The sequence below is a fragment of the Lipophrys pholis genome (genome assembly GCF_963383615.2).
Source record: "Lipophrys pholis genome assembly, chromosome: 10".
Lineage (NCBI taxonomy): Eukaryota > Metazoa > Chordata > Actinopteri > Blenniiformes > Blenniidae > Lipophrys > Lipophrys pholis.
Genome location: NC_137640.1, coordinates 15084026 through 15102035, shown reverse-complemented (window position 1 = coordinate 15102035; position 18010 = coordinate 15084026). Strand labels below are relative to the sequence as shown.

Here is an 18010-nt window from a genome sequence, read left to right as displayed (position 1 = left end):
GGACAGTCGATTTCGATCTATAGCCCACAATCGATCACGTCTCTCGGTCGGTGCTTTCCCCGTGGTGTGGTCGTGTGAAATGTGCAGCGCCATGTAGCACGGAGCAACATTGTTCCTTTGTAGCAGTGGAGGGGAAGTGGAGCAATCTGATTCTCGTGAACTCGGCTCCTCCCATCGTTGCGGCTGCGCAGTTACATTTTTCACTCTTTCAATTTTTCACTCCTACTCTGGCTTCCGGACGCCAAGAGAAGACCGCTGCCGCCGAATTTAAAGAGACAGGAGATAGTTACTTTAAATACGATAAACGGCAACCATTGTCCCCGAGCTTATTTTACGACGCTTCTTGCCTCCGCTTGTTGGATTCGATGGCGGCGTTTACTCAAAGTCGCGGCGAGTAGCAGCCTGTCTGTCATCACCCTGCACTCTCCGCTGGCTTTTCCGTCCTTTTCTGCCTCTGTGCCGAGACTGTCCAGCTAGGCAAAGTCGGGTTCGCTCGCTGGCAGGCTGGCTTCCCGACCGAGGGAACGGTTTGTCGGCTAGCCAGCAACTGGAGGTAACCCCGGAGCTTCCCTCTCAAGTTGTGGTTAGCGGCTCTCAAGCCTCCCGTCGCCGGGATCATGGCGAAGATTCAGACGCACAGCACGGCGAAGCAAATAAACCAAATCCAAGACAAGCCTTACGTTATATCGCAAAAACAAGTGCAGCAGCAGCACTTCCAGAAGCTGAAGGTAAGAAGACAACAGACACGACGAGGGAAAAGTCCCTCGGAGTCACAACCATTTTGTTGGTCCGAGCAGCGCCGAGGATTTGAAGCTTTTCTCTCTCTTTCCTCCCGCTGCCGTCGAGAGTAGTGAAAGCAACGGCTGGCTAGCGTTAGTTAGCTCGCTGGCCTATTAAAAGTAATTCATTGCCGAACAGCCAAACGGTGACATTTGAGGTTAGACGCGGAGGCTGTTTTTTTCGGTTCGGGAGTCGTGTGAGTGACACTCGGAAGGCACAGTTGGCGATACTTTCCTATTTACGCTAGCGGGAGCAGCTACCGGGAGCAGCAGACGTTAACTCAGAGCTCGGTTAGTGGGAAGTTCCTCCTTGTTCGGTTTTTTTTTTCTCAGCCACCCTGAACAAAGTGGAGGACGTCAGCCAGGCTAGCCAGGGACGGCTAATTCAGTTCATCAGCAGCTTCATTACACCTTCTCTTTGTTGAGGCACTGTTTTAATGCATCGCACTGTTTTATGCCAACGCGACATCGTTGGCCGGGGACCAGCTGGGACTAAAACGTATTGTGTAAAAATAAATAAATATATAAATAAATCGCATTGTATGCGGGTAGGTGTTGTAAGTGTTGGTGGAGTTATTATCGTCAGTTGACTGGCTGTTGGCTAGCGTTAGCTCCGAGCAGCCTCTTCAGAGGTGGACTGTTTGTGACAGTGCTTTGTGTGAACACATATTTTTCCTGTCGCAGCCTCAACTAGCCCGGTTTGTTGTACACTGAAAGCTGTGGGCAGTGAACAAAAGCTGCACGGTGTCGGTCGTATTTTGTCCCCTTATTTATTTATTTATTTATTCGGCGGTTAGTTGTACAGCTCACTACTGGATTTGTTGATTTTTTTTTTGGGGGGGGGATTTTTTTGCACTACAACTGTCAGTAAATGCCGCAAGCGCTCGTCCACTTCATTCTGTACAGTCGTACAGTCGTGTGTGTGACCCACTACAACAAACCGACAAAGACAATATTCAGTCTCGATGGGACTGTCTAAGGTTTCCTTTTTCCATCTTGGTTGTAGTCACGTTGTGGATTTTGCAGTGCCATTGAACTAGGCTGCAAAACATTGAACTGTTTTTAATGTTGTGGCCTCCTCGATTAGAGTGGCTGTGTGATAACAGTCCCTCTTAATATGATGTACTTTAGTGCATCCATGTGTACATTACTCATATACTTAAGGTTACAAGATCTGTTGCATAGGTTTGTTGAATTTATTTGAGTCATATTTAATTGTGAGGTTATACACATTGTGAAGATATGGCCTGTACACAGATGTAGCGGAAAACGACTACACACACACACACACACACACACACACACACACACACACACACACACACACACACACACACACACACACACACACACACACACACACACACACACACACACACACACACAGTTGAAACAGACTTTGCTTTACAGTTTTATTTTTCTCTTTTCACAGGTTGAAGATGCCTTGTCATATCTGGACCAAGTCAAAATTCGTTTTGCGAATGACCCAGGCATATACAACAAGTTTCTCGACATCATGAAAGAGTTCAAATCACAGAGGTATGAGTGGCAATTGTTGCAATCTAATGACTAGTATGACAAAAGTTTTTTTTTTTCAGCATTACTTGTGCATTTTTAATTAAGTAACCTCCCATGCAAAGTCTTAAAGTTGTGATGGAGACCATGTGAGGATTTTGCAAAATAGCTCTGCCCGAGGGTTTACCAGACATTTCAAAGATAGTCGGTAAATATGCAATTGTGGATTTTCGTACTCTAGTAATTCAACAGGTATTATCATTTTGTAAATTCTGTGGTAACAGAGTTTATAATTAGAATTAATAAATAGTCTCTCTCTCTTTTTCTTTTTTTCTTTTTTAGCTAAACTGTACCCTACTTTCTTTCAATGCATTAGATAGAAATTATTCTTATTTTGCCCCTGTTAACCACAATACAAAAATACCTGTGTCTGTTTTCTTGAATAGCATCGACACACCAGGTGTGATAAACAGAGTGTCACAACTGTTTCATGGTCACCCAGACCTTGTCTTGGGCTTCAATGCCTTCCTCCCACCGGGATATCGAATAGAAGTCCCGAAAAATGGGGTAGCCTTCCTCCAATCCCCATTCTCCACACAGGTAAGACACTGCTCTTACTTTTGGACTTGATGCACGAGGAAACTACTGCACAAGAGGAAACTGAGAGGCTTCGGCGATGTTGAGAATGTTGCTTTTCAAAGAAAAACCTGTCCAATACTTCATACAAACTGTCGCTGTAATATCTTCTGGTACTTAAATAAGATAGACCAACACAGTGTTGCCTTTTTCTATATTTGATCAGAACGAAACAAACACTTTGTTTTTATTTCTGATCCATGTATGAACATCATTGCAACCTTTATTAATCTCTGTACTTATGTCTCCAAACCAAAGCAATTGTGAATGCAATGAAATGTTTGTGCATTCATGATAGAATTCACGGCGTAAATTTGCAACAAACTTTTTTTAGTCCCCTCAGTTTCACATGCTGTATTGTTTTCACTTCGCAATGACTATTTCCTCTGCCGCTTGACAAGCCAGAGATAACAACGATAAGATAGAATAATTAAAAAATGAACAACAAATATAATGCATCAGATAGCATTTTCTTTCCAAAATGAAGATGTTTCTTATGTTCACGTTTTTTTTTGTTTTGTTTTGTTTTTAAACCTCAATTACACAGTCAGGCTTAAGTGTTGTTTTTTCTGTAGAAATAAAATGATGATAAAAAAAAATTTTTTTCCAGTAAATATTGGTCTTGATCTGGTATGGCCTATACCAATTCACGTGGCGCTATATTTACGCTTTCAACAGTTCCCCTGTTATTGTTTTGTGCAGGTGTCCCCAGGCCAGCAGGGGAAAAGTCAGACCAGTCCTGCAGTGGCCATGTCCTCAGGTAGTGCCTCTGCCACCCACAGTGATCCTGGATCTGCACAGGCCTGTGAGGTCAAGGGATCTTCATCAGAGTCTATATCGTCCTCAACGTCAGCAGGCCCCCCAGAGCCCCCCAGCAGGCTTTCACTTCCCCTGACAAACAGAGACAGCCAGAATCAGGCCACCACCTCCTCTGTATCCCCACCTGCCTCCGAGACGAGCCCTGTGGAGTTTGATAGTGCCATCAGCTATGTAAACAAAATCAAGAACCGTTTCCTGGACCATCCAGAGATCTATAGAGCCTTCTTAGAGATTCTGCACACCTATCAGGTACTGTAGGAATAAGGACTTGTGTTTTGGGCACATGTAATGTAGTACATTCAGAAAGTTTTCTTTAAATTCACCGAGAAGGTGAGGGTTTTTTTCACCTGAAAAGTTTTGCCACGAGGTGTATCTAGCAATGGCATTTCATAATTGAACCTGCGTCATTTGCTCATATGCTTTAAGTAGTTTTAATTCAAATTAATACAACAAGTATAAAAGTCAAATGTCAAATTTCTGCTGTGATCTTTTGCGTGGAGGACACTGACAGTTTCTTGTATCTTGCCAAATGTTTGTGACCAGTGTATACCCAGGCCAAAGAATAGTACTTTATTTGTTCTGTACATGTGAACACTTTTTTTTTTTCCTTAACCTCACAGAAAGAGCAGCTTGAGGTGAAGGAGAGTCGGGGCAGCCGGGGCAGCATCGGGATGACTGAAGATGAGGTGTTTTCTAAAGTTGCCAGTCTCTTCAAGGGACAAGAAGACCTACTAGCCGAGTTTGGACAATTCTTACCTGACGCAAAGAGATCACTGGTTAGTCAGGCAGCAGCAGCATAACTGATGTTATTCCACTTTCAGAGTAGGAAACATTTTGAACATTAAGGACTTAAACATTTGCAGTCAGTCTTGGTGACTCCCAACAAGTTCGTTTTCACTCATTTGAATTCAAATGTCTTTCTGTCTGTTTATAACCCTAGTTACACTTAATGGTCATGCAGTACACACATTTTCTCTTCTGAAACATTAGTTAAAAGTGTTATTAACAAATACAAGGTCTCCTAAATGTATTATATTAATTGCCTTTTATTTTCATACTTGATCCCAACTGAGTCCATATATGTAATAATCTTATTTTATTGTGTGATTGAGAAAATGTTATTTCATTTATTGTAATTATAGTTTTGAAAGTTTGACTTTCTGGCTTTCTTTCCTGCAGTTCACAGGGAGCTCACTAACAGGGGGTAAAGAACAGTTGAAACGGCCTGAAGACGACGACACAATAACCAAACAGAACAAAAAGAGGCCAAGGCCTGTACTTCTGCAGCACATGTCTCCACTACTCAAGGTACCTTCGTTATTAAAGAAAACTCTTTGGGGCAAAACCACACACGCATGCATATGTCCTTGATGTCTGAAACACTCAACACATTATAAAAGCTGCATGCTTCAACTGCAGTAACACAGATGACTTGCGTGTATGAAGATCATTTAATGTAGCTTTTTTTTTTTCATTTAGAAAAAAATGAAGTATTCCTGTACCAAAGACCAGTCATTTGCTTCAGTCGGTAAACATGGAGTCTTGAGAGAGTTTTCCTTCTTTGATAAGGCAAGATGTTGGCTTGAACCCATTCCACTTTTGTTTGGTTTTCTTTACTTCAGCTATTTCTATCTGTATATTGCTTATAAATTGTTTTGTCTAATCTCTTGGTCCATCCATCTTGCATTCAGGTTCGTCGCCTATTTAAAAGCCAGGAAGTGTATGAAAATTTCCTGCGCTGCATCGCCTTGTTCAACCAGGAGGTAGTTTCGGGAGCCGAGTTGCTTCAGCTTGTTACACCTTTCCTGGGGTGAGTTGACAGAAAGATACTTGACCTGAATTAATTTGAGGAAATCACTTGATAAAGGGATGGAAATTATGAAATCAACAGATTATTTATATGTAGAAAGTCTAACACATTTGTGGTGCTTAGACCTAAAATGGTCATCGTTGTGGTACCATACAGAATTTTTATTTGCAGAACACCTTTTTTATATTAGTGGTAAACACTTGACTTGAGCTCAGCTAATGTCCTGATTTTTCTATTATTCATGATTTCAACCATCTCTCGCCAGGAAATTTCCCGAACTCTACACACAGTTCAAGTCATTTCTGGGGGACAAAGAGCTCTCTCATGCTGTGTCAGGGCTGTCTGATCGTTACATGGAGGGGGGAGGAGGCAGAGAGGTGGATTATGCCTCTTGCAAGCGCCTGGGGTCCAGCTATAGAGCATTGCCCAAGACCTACCAGCAGCCTAAATGCAGTGGGCGAACTGCCCTATGCAAGGAGGTACACCCACTTTAAGTTTACCAAAGAAATCCCAGTTTGTTTTTTTTTGAATTAAGTTGAGCTTTACCTTTGCATTATAAGCAACGTTTCATGTGTCACTGCTCAAGCATACCTGTATCTTTTAAATCTGATACTTGCAAAAGGAATTTCCATCCTTGTAATCGATTTGCAGAGTTTTCTCCTGCTCTGTTGGTTTGTGCTAACGGTCTTCCTTTTTTCTGCCAATTCTGGTGCAGTGCTGCATTGTGTGGCACATTACTGCCACCTGTAGATCAGTATTGTAGTGGGACAAGAAACGTGTACATGGCATCTTTGTGCTTGTCCATGCCATCGCAGACAGAAGAATTAACTTATAAACGCACTGTACAAACGTATGTTACAGTGTCATTGTGACATTCTGTGCCGTCAAGACTGTCTCAGGTGTATTGAATTTTCATTTGTCTGTGTAGGTATTGAATGACACCTGGGTGTCATTTCCTTCATGGTCAGAAGACTCCACCTTTGTGAGTTCAAAGAAGACTCCATATGAGGAACAGCTGCATCGATGCGAGGATGAAAGATTCGAGGTGCTTACATCTAATGATAATTTGTTACAAAGTTGTGTTGCATTGCAATTTACTCAATAATGTATCTAATCTGTCCTCACTTGCTTTTTGACAAGAGACTGGTCGAACCCTCACAGCAGCTATCACTGTACTGTAGTTGAAGTTTTACTTCTAAAATCTCTGACTGTAACTCTTGCAGTTGGACGTGGTTCTGGAGACAAACCTGGCCACCATCAGGGTGTTGGAGAGTGTCCAGAAGAAGCTGTCGCGACTTTCACCAGAAGATCAGGATCGATTCAGATTAGACGACTGTTTGGGCGGGACCTCTGAGGTCATTCAGCGTCGGGCTGTGTATCGTATCTATGGTGACAAAGCCCCTGAGATAATTGAGGGACTGAAAAGAAGTCCTGCTTCTGCCGTGCCTTTAGTGCTGAAGAGGTCAGCACTGCATTTGTTTTTCCATTTAAATTTTTTGTATTTTTCTCAGAAGCACTTGCAGTGATTTCTGTCATGTGTGGTGGGCAATATTCATTTCTGTGCTTTCTTATAAACAAGCAGTGACATAATGTCCATTTGACAAACTAATTTTATATGTATATCTCACTATAATTTGAGAAATAAGATTGCAGTTGAGAAGCAATATTTAATTTAATATTGAAATTGGATTGAGCGTTAAGGCAGCTTAGAATATGTAGGAAAAGTTTGACGAGAAGTCAGTAAGGTTCTTACTAACAAGGCAGTGCCGTGCCATAGAAATTAAATATTATGAAAAAGAGGCACAAACTTATACAATCAAGCATTTACTCTGACAAAATGTTAACGTGGCACAAAGCTATTTTTTGTGAAGCAGCAGCATCATCATTAAAGCTTTATTTCCCTCTGCAGGTTGAAAGCGAAGGAGGAAGAGTGGAGAGAGGCCCAGCAGGGTTTCAATAAGATTTGGAGGGAGCAGTATGAAAAGGCCTACCTGAAGTCGCTCGACCATCAAGGAGTCAACTTTAAACAGAATGACATGAAGGCTTTGCGCTCAAAAAGTCTTCTCAATGAGATTGAAAGTGTCTATGATGAGGTAAAAACTTTTTTTTTGTCACGTCACTAATACGAAACACAATTGGGGGAAATCTATAAGATGAATTTGGTTGGTGACATACATACAATAATATGAAATAACATCTAGGAAGCTGGTGGGGTCAGTCACCCACCCACTGTGGGCTGTGCCATGACAACCAGCACATTTTTGTGAAAACATCTAGTTGCAGGACTACAGAGTCAGAAGACACAAAAGATGAGACTAATTTTGAATTAAAAACAAAATAAACTCATATGCAGCAGTATGAGGACATTTCTAGATTGACAGTTGTCTGATAGATTGTTTTTTTACATGTAAATTATTCCTTGTGACGATGCTTTTCTTAATGTACACTTCTCTTGCATTAACATTAGCGTTAGATTAGCATTGTGGGTTAACGTTTTTTGTTAGGGGTTAACAAAAATACCACATCATGCATATAATCCCAACAAAAAGTGATTTTTCTGTAATGTTTTCTTTAATTCAAACATAGCTGTTTATTAAGTGATTAAATGACATTGGAGGTATATTTACATGCTACCCACATAAATGATGTGACATAGTTTAAAGGTATTAGGTGAAGTTTAACTAACTTTATTTGGAGAATTGAATTTATTTGAATTTAATTTATTGTAAGGAAAGCCCCTTGAGATGCAACATCTCGTTTACAAGGGGGACCTACATTAAGCTATTTCTTTATTTTGTAAACCTGCTGTTGGATGAAAACTTAAACTGCGATGTAGCTTCCACATTCCAGTTTACACATCAGATTTAATTTTGTTAGATTAATTACTGTGTAGCCTATTTATTTATCTATATTCTTATTTGCCTGTCTATCTTAGCGTCAAGAGCAAAGCACAGAGGAGGGTGGAGTTGGCCAACAAGGCCGTAATGGCTCGGGTTCTGCCTCATCCAGTGAGCCACACATGGTGTTTACATATGAGGACAAGCAGATCCTTGAGGATGCTGCATCTCTGATAATCTACCATGTCAAGCGTCAGCCTACTATCCACAAAGATGACAAAGACCACATCAAGCGCATCATCCAGCACTTTGTTCCTGACCTCTTCTTCTCCCGCCGTGGTGAGCTCAGTGATACAGAAGAATGGACAGATGAAGAAGCTGAGCAGGAGGAGGGAGGAGAGAGGGGGACAGGTGGAGCAGCAGCAGGTGGAGGTGGAGGAGGAGGAGGAGGAAATGGTAGTTCTAATAACTCATTGGGAGCAACAGCAAGTAGTCAATCTCAGCCTCCAACTGCCCAGTCCCAGATGCAGTCCCAACCACAACAGCACCTCAACGGTGAGTCCAGGAGGAGGCGCTGCAGCCCACCTCAACCCACAGACACAGAGGCCTCCACAACCTCTAGTAGCATGAGCCAGCCTGCAGGAACTACTACTTCAACTCCTGGATCTACACCCATGGAGACGGGGTCAGGTGTAGTGGTGGAGAAAGTGGACCTGCGAGACCCTGAAGCAGAGCACCAGAAAGAGATGGATGGTGTCTACAACCTTTTCTTTGTTAACAACAACTGGTACTTCTTCTTGCGGCTTCACCAAACTCTGTGCTCACGGCTGTTGCGAGTTTACCGACAAGCTGAAAGGCAGCTGCTGGAGCACCGAGCTGAGCAGAGCAGAGAGCGGCTGCTGATGACGGAGGGAAGGAGAGAAAAGGCCTGCGACCTTGCCATGGAACTACGCCTCAAACAGCCCAGTAAGTTCAGCTACTTATTAAAATGGATTCATCTAAATATCTTTTTATCAGTGGGATTCTGTTGTCATTTTCAGCTTGAGTCATGCTGCTATAACCAATGTGTCATCCGCTTTGCTTCTGCAGGTGAAGTTGAGTTGGAAGAATACTATCCAGCCTTCCTTGATATGGTGCGCAGTCTTCTCGATGGAAACCTGGACTCCAACCAATACGAAGACACACTGCGAGAGATGTTCACCATCCATGCGTACATCGGCTTTACCATCGACAAAGTCATCCACAATATTGTTCGGCAGGTAAGAGGAGCTTCCCTGAACACTGAATGCCTTAAATCAAACTGTAAAGTTTCACATTTCATGGTTTACAATTTTCCTTAAATTTTTCTCGCCCTCAGCTGCAGCATCTGGTGAGCGATGAGGTGTGTCTACAGGTGGTTGACGTTTACCTGGCTGAGCGCAAGCGGGGTGCAGCTGGAGGAAATCTCTCTTCTCAGTGTGTGAGAGCAGCCTGGGAGACCAGCTACCAGTGGAAAGCCGAGAGAGTCATGGCTGAAGAAAACTGCTTCAAGGTGATCAAAAGTCCTCTTAGGTGTTTAGATAACATATTTGTCCCTGACAAATTTCTCCCTCTTATGAAGTAGTGATTGTGTTTTGTATTGGTTCTATTTTCTCTTTTCAGCTCCTCAGTTCATCTCAAATCACTAAGGACTTGAAAAGGTTTTTGTTAAGATAGAATGACTATGACCGAAGGAAAAGAGAACATTATTGTGGGTCACTACTCCTGACCATTTTAAGACTTTATGTTCAAAATCTTTGAGAAAGTTCTTTGTAGTCCTTCCAGTGATATTAACTGATTTTTGAACATGAAACTTCTAAACTGCACTTTCATAAAAAGATGTGAACAAAGCTTCGTAGCCCTGGGCACATCAGGAAAATCATGATATGATGTGTACTTTGGCTCGATGTGATATGTAAGAATTTAAAGTCCCATGTAAAGCATCTAAAATAATGTTGTAATAGATTGCTGTATTAGTTAAACTCATTTAATTAATTCTGATGTTCCTATTGATTGGAAGAAAAAAAAATCAACCAGTTTACCCAATACTGCAAACATCAACAAAGTTTGTTTATTAATGTTCATATATTCAAGCTTATCCTAAAAAAAACCCTGAAAACCTAAAAAAGCGCATTTAGTCTGCGTGCACAAAGAGAGAATACAAGTCATTTGTATTTAAGTTCAAGCCTTTTAACTGAACTGAAATGTGAGCGATAATTCCAGAAAGACAAAAAAAATGTGCAGTGTCCTGCACTGACATGGTTTCTGTTCAAGGGAACTGTGGAGCATGTCATGTCTGGTGCTGCTCCATCTGGTAACAGCGTAGGGAGCTGGAGTGCTGCATCTGCAAAAATTCACGATACACCTCAATTTCCCAACAAGCCTAATCCTAACTCTGCAACAACAGATTAAGTGTGTGCGCAAAATGCTTCAAATGCAACATTCCAGCAAGCGGTGCTGCTCATGTTGGATTCGACGTCTGTGACAATGGCACAATCGTTTTCTGCTATGTCCCACCCTTTTACATCATACCACATGTCTGAGGACTGGGGGCGAATATCGCACTTTTTGCAGAGTCAGGCACATAGGTCAGACGTTGCTGCTGACCTATGTGACTATGCAAGTTGGTCATGTTACCTGACTGTACCTTATTGCAGTGTGGCAGTGTTCGCTAACGGCCCTCGTTTTGTCCATTTCATTACTTCCGTCTTCTGTTTTGAAACAAAAATCAACTCAGACAACTGCTTTTAAAGACGAAGGTGCTCATAGTAGTGTCCCCAGGATTAAATTCAACACTCGCGTCACTCCCCGTTTGAAAAGGCAAATCCGCATTGCACAGATGTCTGCTGCACTGGTGGACGGACTCTGTGTCCACTTACTTAATGCCACATTGGTATTGGGGCTGGAATATCAATGTCATATTGTTGAAGAAAAAATATTGATATGCATCTAAGTATCATTATTTGTTCACAGCTCTGAACTTTAATATGTTTACTTAAAATATAAATCCATTTGTATTTACCTGGAGTGACTTTATCCACATGTGGTCTGGTTCTGTTTCTTTGCCATCAGGTCATGTTTATCCAAAACAAAGGTCACGTGACGATGACAATCGAACTGTTGGACACTGAGGAGGCTCAGGCTGATGATCCACTTGACGTGCAGGTGAATGGATGTCAATAGACTATTTCTGAACTTGTTTCAACACTTAAGTATGGAAAAGAATCTATTAAATTTGAAATTTGACTTGATTTTTATCTCCCTCAGTGCCTATCGAGCTACATGGAGCACTTTGTAGGAACAGAGTCCAGCCTGTGTTCTCAAGCAGAAGGATACTTCTTCAAACCTGTATTCCTACCCAGGTAGGAACATCTAACATATTGTATCTACACATGTTGTTTGTGCATTTTGGCTGCTTTATATGCAATAACCTGTTCACATCATTACCAGTTTGTAGGAGTGTTTTGTATACAAGAAGTAGTACATTTCATCTTAAATTAATTTGCTGACAAGTTGCCACAATGTAACCTTCAGTTAAAAGTTGGGACACACCCTCTCAGTTAATGTTTTTTCTTTATTTTCTTCACTATTTACGTTGTAGATTCTCACTGACGACATCAAAATGCATAGAAATAAACACATATGGAATTTTGTCATAAACACAACGGTGTGAAATAGCCACCCTTTGCTTCAATTGCTGCTTTACATAATCTTGGATTCTCTGGATGAGTTGGATGAGATGGCATGTCACTGCAGGATGCTGTGGTCGCCATGCTGGTTCAGTGTGCCTTCCATTTTGAATAAATCTTCAACAGTGTTGAGAGCAAAGCTCCCCCCCACACCATCACACCTCCTCAATGCGTCACAGTGGAAACGATGCATGTAGAAACAAGCCGTTCACCTTTTCTACTTTGCACAAAAGCCTCAATTCCACTGCACTGTAGAATGTGTCTTCACTTACAAAAGTTGTGAATGGTACAGAAAGAACCGTACCTAATGGTTACGATTTTTCGTAACCCCTCCGTCGAGGTACCTATCACATTGGTGCAGGTTTCATAAAGAGCAGGGACTACATGGCCGTCTGTTGATTGGTAGTGATTGGTAAAATCTTTAATTATCTCATTGGCCATATAAACCCCACTGTTGTGGTTTACATATGCCACTTTGTGCACACTGGCTGTTTTGTTACTCGGTTCATTGAAATATCGGCACTCTACATAGCACCCTGGTCTTCCGACAATGTGCAGACGCTCCTTTGCATAACCGGAGAGGAAGAGATTCAGCGGGAGCTGGACACTGCTTTTCATAGTGACAATGTATTCCAAGCTGTGTCACAGAGAACGGAGGCTCATGGGTTTGCGTCGTGAAGTACCACATGTGTTCTGCGTTGGTCCTGCGGTTACTGTTGCGTAATGACGTCGCATACCTGCGTTGTTACACGATGTTCACAACCCCACCTACATTAATCTCTGTGATGAAACCGCGCAACAGATTTGGGTCTGGGTATGCTTTGCCTTACCGTACCGTTGCATACTGCTCGGTGGAAATTATGCTAAAGATTTGGCGAGTGGAACCAAAGAGCTCAAATTTGGACTCATCAGACCAAAGCACAGATTTCCACTGGTCTGATGTCCATTCCTTGTGTTTCTTGACCCAAACAAATCACTTCTGCTAGTTGCTTTTCCTTAGCAAAGGTTTCTGAGCAGCTATTTGACCATACAGGCCTCTCAACAGTTGATCTAGAGATGTGTCTGCTACTACAGCTCTGCGCGGCATTGATCTGAGATGCTGTTAACTTGTGATTTCTGAGGCTTGTGACTTGGATGAACTTATCCTCAGCAGCAGAGGTGACTCTTGGTCTGTCTTTCCTGAGGCGGTCCTCATGTGAGCCAGTTTCGTCGTAGCGCTTGACAGCTTTTGCAACTGCACTTGGGGACACATTCAAAGTTTTTGCAATTTTCCAGACTGACTGACCTTCAGTTGTTAAAGTAATGATGGACTGTTGTTTCTCTTTACTTAGTGTTGTGTTCAAAAGTTTACATACTCTTGTAAAGAACATAATGTCATGGCAATCTTGAGTTTCCAATCATTTCTACAACTCTTATTTTTCTGTGATAGAGTGATTGGAACACATACTTTTTTGACACAAAAGACATTTATGAATTTTGGTTCTTTTATGAATTTATTATCATTCAACTGAAAATGTGACCAAATCTGCTGAGTCAAAAATATTCATACAGCAATGCTAATATTTGGTTACAAGTCCCTTGGCCATTTTCACTTCAATTAGGCGCTTTTGGTTGCCATCCACAAGCTTCTGGTTGAATCTTTGACAGAATTGGTGCAGTTCAGCTAAATTTGCTGGCTTTCTGACACGGACTCTTCAGCATTGTCCACATGGTCTCAATGGGGTTAAAGTCAGGACTTTGGGAAGGCCATTCTAAAACCTTAATGGAATTGCTAAATCAGGCTAGAATGACCACTTTTGATGTGTGTTTGGGGTCATTGTCCTGTTGGAACACCCAACTTCGCCCAAGACCCAACTTTCGGGCTGATGATTTTAGATTATCCTGAAGAATTCTTCATTATCCCATTTACTCTCTGTAAAGCACCAGTTCCATTGGCCGCAAAACAGCCCCAGGGCATAATACTACCACCACCATGCTTGACCTGTAGGCATGGTGTTCTTGGGGTTAAAGGCCTCACCTTTTCTCCCCCAAACATATTGCTGGGCATTGTGGCCAAACAGCTAAATTTTTGTTTCATCTGACCACAGAACTTTCTTCCAGAAGGTCTTATCTTTGTCCATGTGATCAGCGCCAAACTTCAGTCGAGCCTTAAGGTGCCGCTTCTGGACTTCCTTTCTGCACGGCAGCCTCTCAGTCCATGGCGATATAAAGCATGCTTGACTGTGGACACTGACATCTGTGTTCCAGCAGCTTCTAATTCTTTGCAGATCCGCTTTTTGGTGGTTCTCGGGTGACTCTTGACTTTCCTGACCAATTTTCTCTCAGCAACAGGTGATAGCTTACATTTTCTTCCTGATCGTGGCAGTGACACAACAGTGCCATGCACTTTATACTTATACTTACTATACTTTCTACCAGCTCTGACCCAGGTGTATATAAGCGTCCGTGTAAATGAAGACCTTTTTTTTTTTTTTTTTTTTTTAAAGGTAGAGAGGAAAATGTCAAGTTTTGTAAAAACCCAGGTACTTGTGAACGTGGCCTGAGAGAAGCCCGATGGTTTGTAGTGCTGTCAACAAAGCAAAGGGTGGCTACTTTGAGGAATCTAAAGTATAAAACATGTTTTGAGTTATTTCACACTATTTTGATTACAACATAATTCCATATGTGTTCATTCTTAGTTTTGATGCCTTCAGTGAGAATCTACAATGTGAATAGTCGGAAGATAAAGAATAAACATTGACTTAAGGCTGGTGGTGTATTTCTACCAGGCCTTCAACGGGACGTTTCAACAATAACATTTGATTGTAAAAGTATTTCTAAGAACCTTGGTGTTAAAAGGCTGAGTCTTTACAGTGCAGTTCAGGTGTAACAAAACAACTTCAGTTAAAGTGTCGTCAGATAACATGGGCCCAACAGTGTCACTTTTATTTGTAACTTTTTATATTCTTCATTAGAGTAGGAAGCTACACACATTTTAAGTTCAGTTGTTTCAGCCAGTAAAAACTTGTGAAACTGGTGCATTTTGAATCGGTGTATAGACCAGTTTGCACCCGCATGTCTCTTAACTGTGTTACTGAGAAAGCTCTATCATCCCCTTAGTCATACATTTGTGAATATAAGCAAGCTCTTAATGATGTGACTGTCAGTTGCACTAAGAATGTCCAGAAATATTTGAATCCACCTAATGAATGTGTCTTCTCTCAGAAACTTGCGTCGTTTCCGCCGCTGGCAGGTGAGACAGGTGGAGGCAATGCGCTGCAGGAGAGAGTGGCACCGTCAGCTGGGGGTGGAAAATGCTGGAAGTCTGGATTGTCGATTCAAACTGAACACCCACAAGATGGTCTTTGTCATGAACTCTGAGGACTATATGTACCGCCGTGGTGCGCTGGTCAAGGCCAGGAAGGTAGGTTGAAGTTTGTATTGAAATTTAGTCTTTGATGTGGCGTGTTGTCGGCATTTTGCTAAAGCTAAGTAACATTGTGATAAAGCCAATCCGACTTGTACATTTGCTGCCTGCTAAAGTCTGTCTGGTGTTTCACAAACAAGGATCTGACAGCTTCCCTTCCTCCACAGTCACAGCACAGAGTGGCAGCAAGCCAGCATGAACGCTTTGACAAGTGGCACCATGAGTGGCTGGCCAGTCATGTTACAGCTTCAGCTGAACGCTCCGTGCAGAACTGGCTAATGGGCGAGGAAGAGGAGGACATCATACCCTGCAAGACCACCTGTCTGTCGACTGAGGTGAAAGGGCAAGCGGTCAACAGATACCAAGTTCATTACAGTAGTAGCAAAGCCCCTTCCTCACCATAGAGGCCCATGTAAGAATGGACACACACACACACACACACACACACATACACATACACATACACACACACACACACACACACACACACACACACACACACACACACACACACACACACACACACAAATGCATGGACTAAAGGACATCTGCACACTGAACATAAACAGCTGCAGCCCCATTTCTCCTCCTTCCTCCACAACGTGTTCATTCACTCACTCATGGATGAAGAAAGTGGCAGAAACAGTGAGTCAGTGAATGAGTGCGCCGTGTGAAGATGAAGTGGGAATAAGGACCAACAGACAGTGAAGTAATCAACCAGAGTGAAGTGAGTTTGGACACAATGGCACAAACGAAGTTAATCATCTTCATCATTTAAGCTTCTCTGGTAAAGTTGGTGACACTGACAGACAGAGATGGTCGATCAGGTGAAAAGTTGAGAGATCATTGAATTTGTTTCAGAAATGTGAATGTCTGTTTCTTTCTTCCTTTCTTTTTTTTATCCGTCAAGTGTAGTTCTTACTTCTAAAGCCAGGGAGCCTTCTGCTTGTTGGTTGGTTGATTTATGTGTGTTTATATGAAGAGATGATGGTTATTATGTGTATGTTTGTGTATCCTGCTCTCTTCATTTTGTCTGTCTGTAGGTCCACTACAGAACTATAGTAACTGCATTATTGCTGTATGTGCATATATACAACAGGAGTCCTGCACTTTTATATATGCATTTACAGGAGTTGATTGATACATCTAAAGATCAAGTGGTTCTTTACAGTGTTTGCGGTCAGCCATCTCTAGATGTTTGTATTTTCTTTTCTGTTTTTCTTTTTGTATTTTTTTTTTTCCCCTTTTTTGTGTTGTAGCGAAACAATTTATTACAGGGCAACAAGAAGTCCTTAAAAATATTTGGTTTGATATTGATGAAGCAGTCAAATTATGTATGATATTCATGATTTCACCAAATGTTTACTTTGCATTCTTTTTTTGCATACTGACGATTAAAATAAAAGTAAAATATCAGTGTTAAAATAGAATGTATAACATTTATCCTGTATCAGTTATTAAAAATAAACAACCTAGTTGTGACCTTCTTAGATGTTGACTGGCAGATTGTTTGCTGCCTTCAGAGAAACGTTTGCGACTGGCTGAATACAACCCCCTGCAATCCTGTGGCTGCATGTGTAATCGGAGCTCGTAAATTTAAATGAAAACTCATGACACAGTGCAAACTAGCATAGAGCGTAAACTACAGTCAGAAGAGAGCCTGCTGTTGTTCTGATGACAGAATGATCCTTTTGGTTTGAATCAACAGAAGATGTCATCTTAACCTGTGGGAAGCATTCACAAGAGAAAAGGAAACTAATCCATCCCCAAACTAAGTGAAATGAAATCCATAAAGGCATGTCTGGCAGTGCTGTTGTGCAGTAGTGAAATTGCATTTATCTGCCTTGGAGAGGAAACGGGAAAGGGAGGTTGAAGTAGATGTTGATTTGGGTTTTGAAGGAGGTGGAGCCTCACATCATTTCTGTTGGTGGGGATTTAAGGCAAAGTTATTGAAGGTCTTGGCACATTTTGTTTTGTGTTTTGTAGTGTGCTGATGTCTCTCGTCCTTCGCGATGGGAACAGACAAGTCATGCAAGTGTTGAAGAAAATCACATTAGCGTCCACAACATTGCTCTTTCTTTTTCAAAACTCTATTTTAATAGCCACTTGGTCCCAGATGCTGCACAGAGTGATTTGACAGCAGCTTCACTTTTGGAGGGTTTATTTATTAGCCTGCTGAGTTGGGTCCAAACACTTCATGCTCGTTGTGAAGGAGACGCTTTCTGGAAGCTGGGTGTATTTAAGGAAACTGAAATTAAAAGAGATAAAAGCTAAAATGTTTTTTCTATAAAAAGTACCACAGCTGACAGTTAATGTCAGAGCACAAACCAAGCGTGAGGTCACAGGAATTGTCTGTAGATCTTCAAGACAGGCTTGCCTCAAGGCATAAATGGTTACAGAAAAACTTCTGCTGCTTTAAAGTTCAGATGGCCTCCTCCATCTATCTGTAAGTGGAAGAAGTTCAGAACCACCAGGACTCTTCCTCGAGCTGGCGGCCATCT

General features: G+C 41.8%; 1 protein-coding gene across 1 annotated transcript; it reads left to right on the top strand.

Annotated features, from left to right (window-relative positions):
* Nucleotides 1-193: 193 nt before the first annotated feature.
* sin3b (SIN3 transcription regulator family member B) lies at nucleotides 194-17006 on the top strand. Its single transcript, XM_080472711.1, has 19 exons — nucleotides 194-728; nucleotides 2212-2318; nucleotides 2741-2894; nucleotides 3633-3998; nucleotides 4370-4525; nucleotides 4929-5057; nucleotides 5229-5318; nucleotides 5441-5559; nucleotides 5825-6038; nucleotides 6488-6604; nucleotides 6783-7021; nucleotides 7469-7652; nucleotides 8495-9362; nucleotides 9486-9655; nucleotides 9754-9927; nucleotides 11487-11579; nucleotides 11682-11776; nucleotides 15308-15506; nucleotides 15677-17006. Exons 1-19 carry the CDS (start codon nucleotides 618-620, stop codon nucleotides 15911-15913), a joined length of 3822 nt encoding a protein of 1273 aa, XP_080328837.1. The 5' UTR covers nucleotides 194-617; the 3' UTR covers nucleotides 15914-17006.
* Nucleotides 17007-18010: the final 1004 nt, after the last annotated feature.

Excerpts from the sequence above, each read along its gene's own strand:
- sin3b (XM_080472711.1), top strand. The coding sequence starts at position 618 with ATGGCGAAGATTCAGACGCACAGCACGGCGAAGCAAATAAACCAAATC. Across the intron at positions 5,058-5,228 it reads ACATGTCTCCACTACTCAAG|AAAAAAATGAAGTATTCCTG; the intron begins GTACCTTCGTTA and ends TTTTTCATTTAG. Across the intron at positions 15,507-15,676 it reads CGCTGGTCAAGGCCAGGAAG|TCACAGCACAGAGTGGCAGC; the intron begins GTAGGTTGAAGT and ends CTTCCTCCACAG.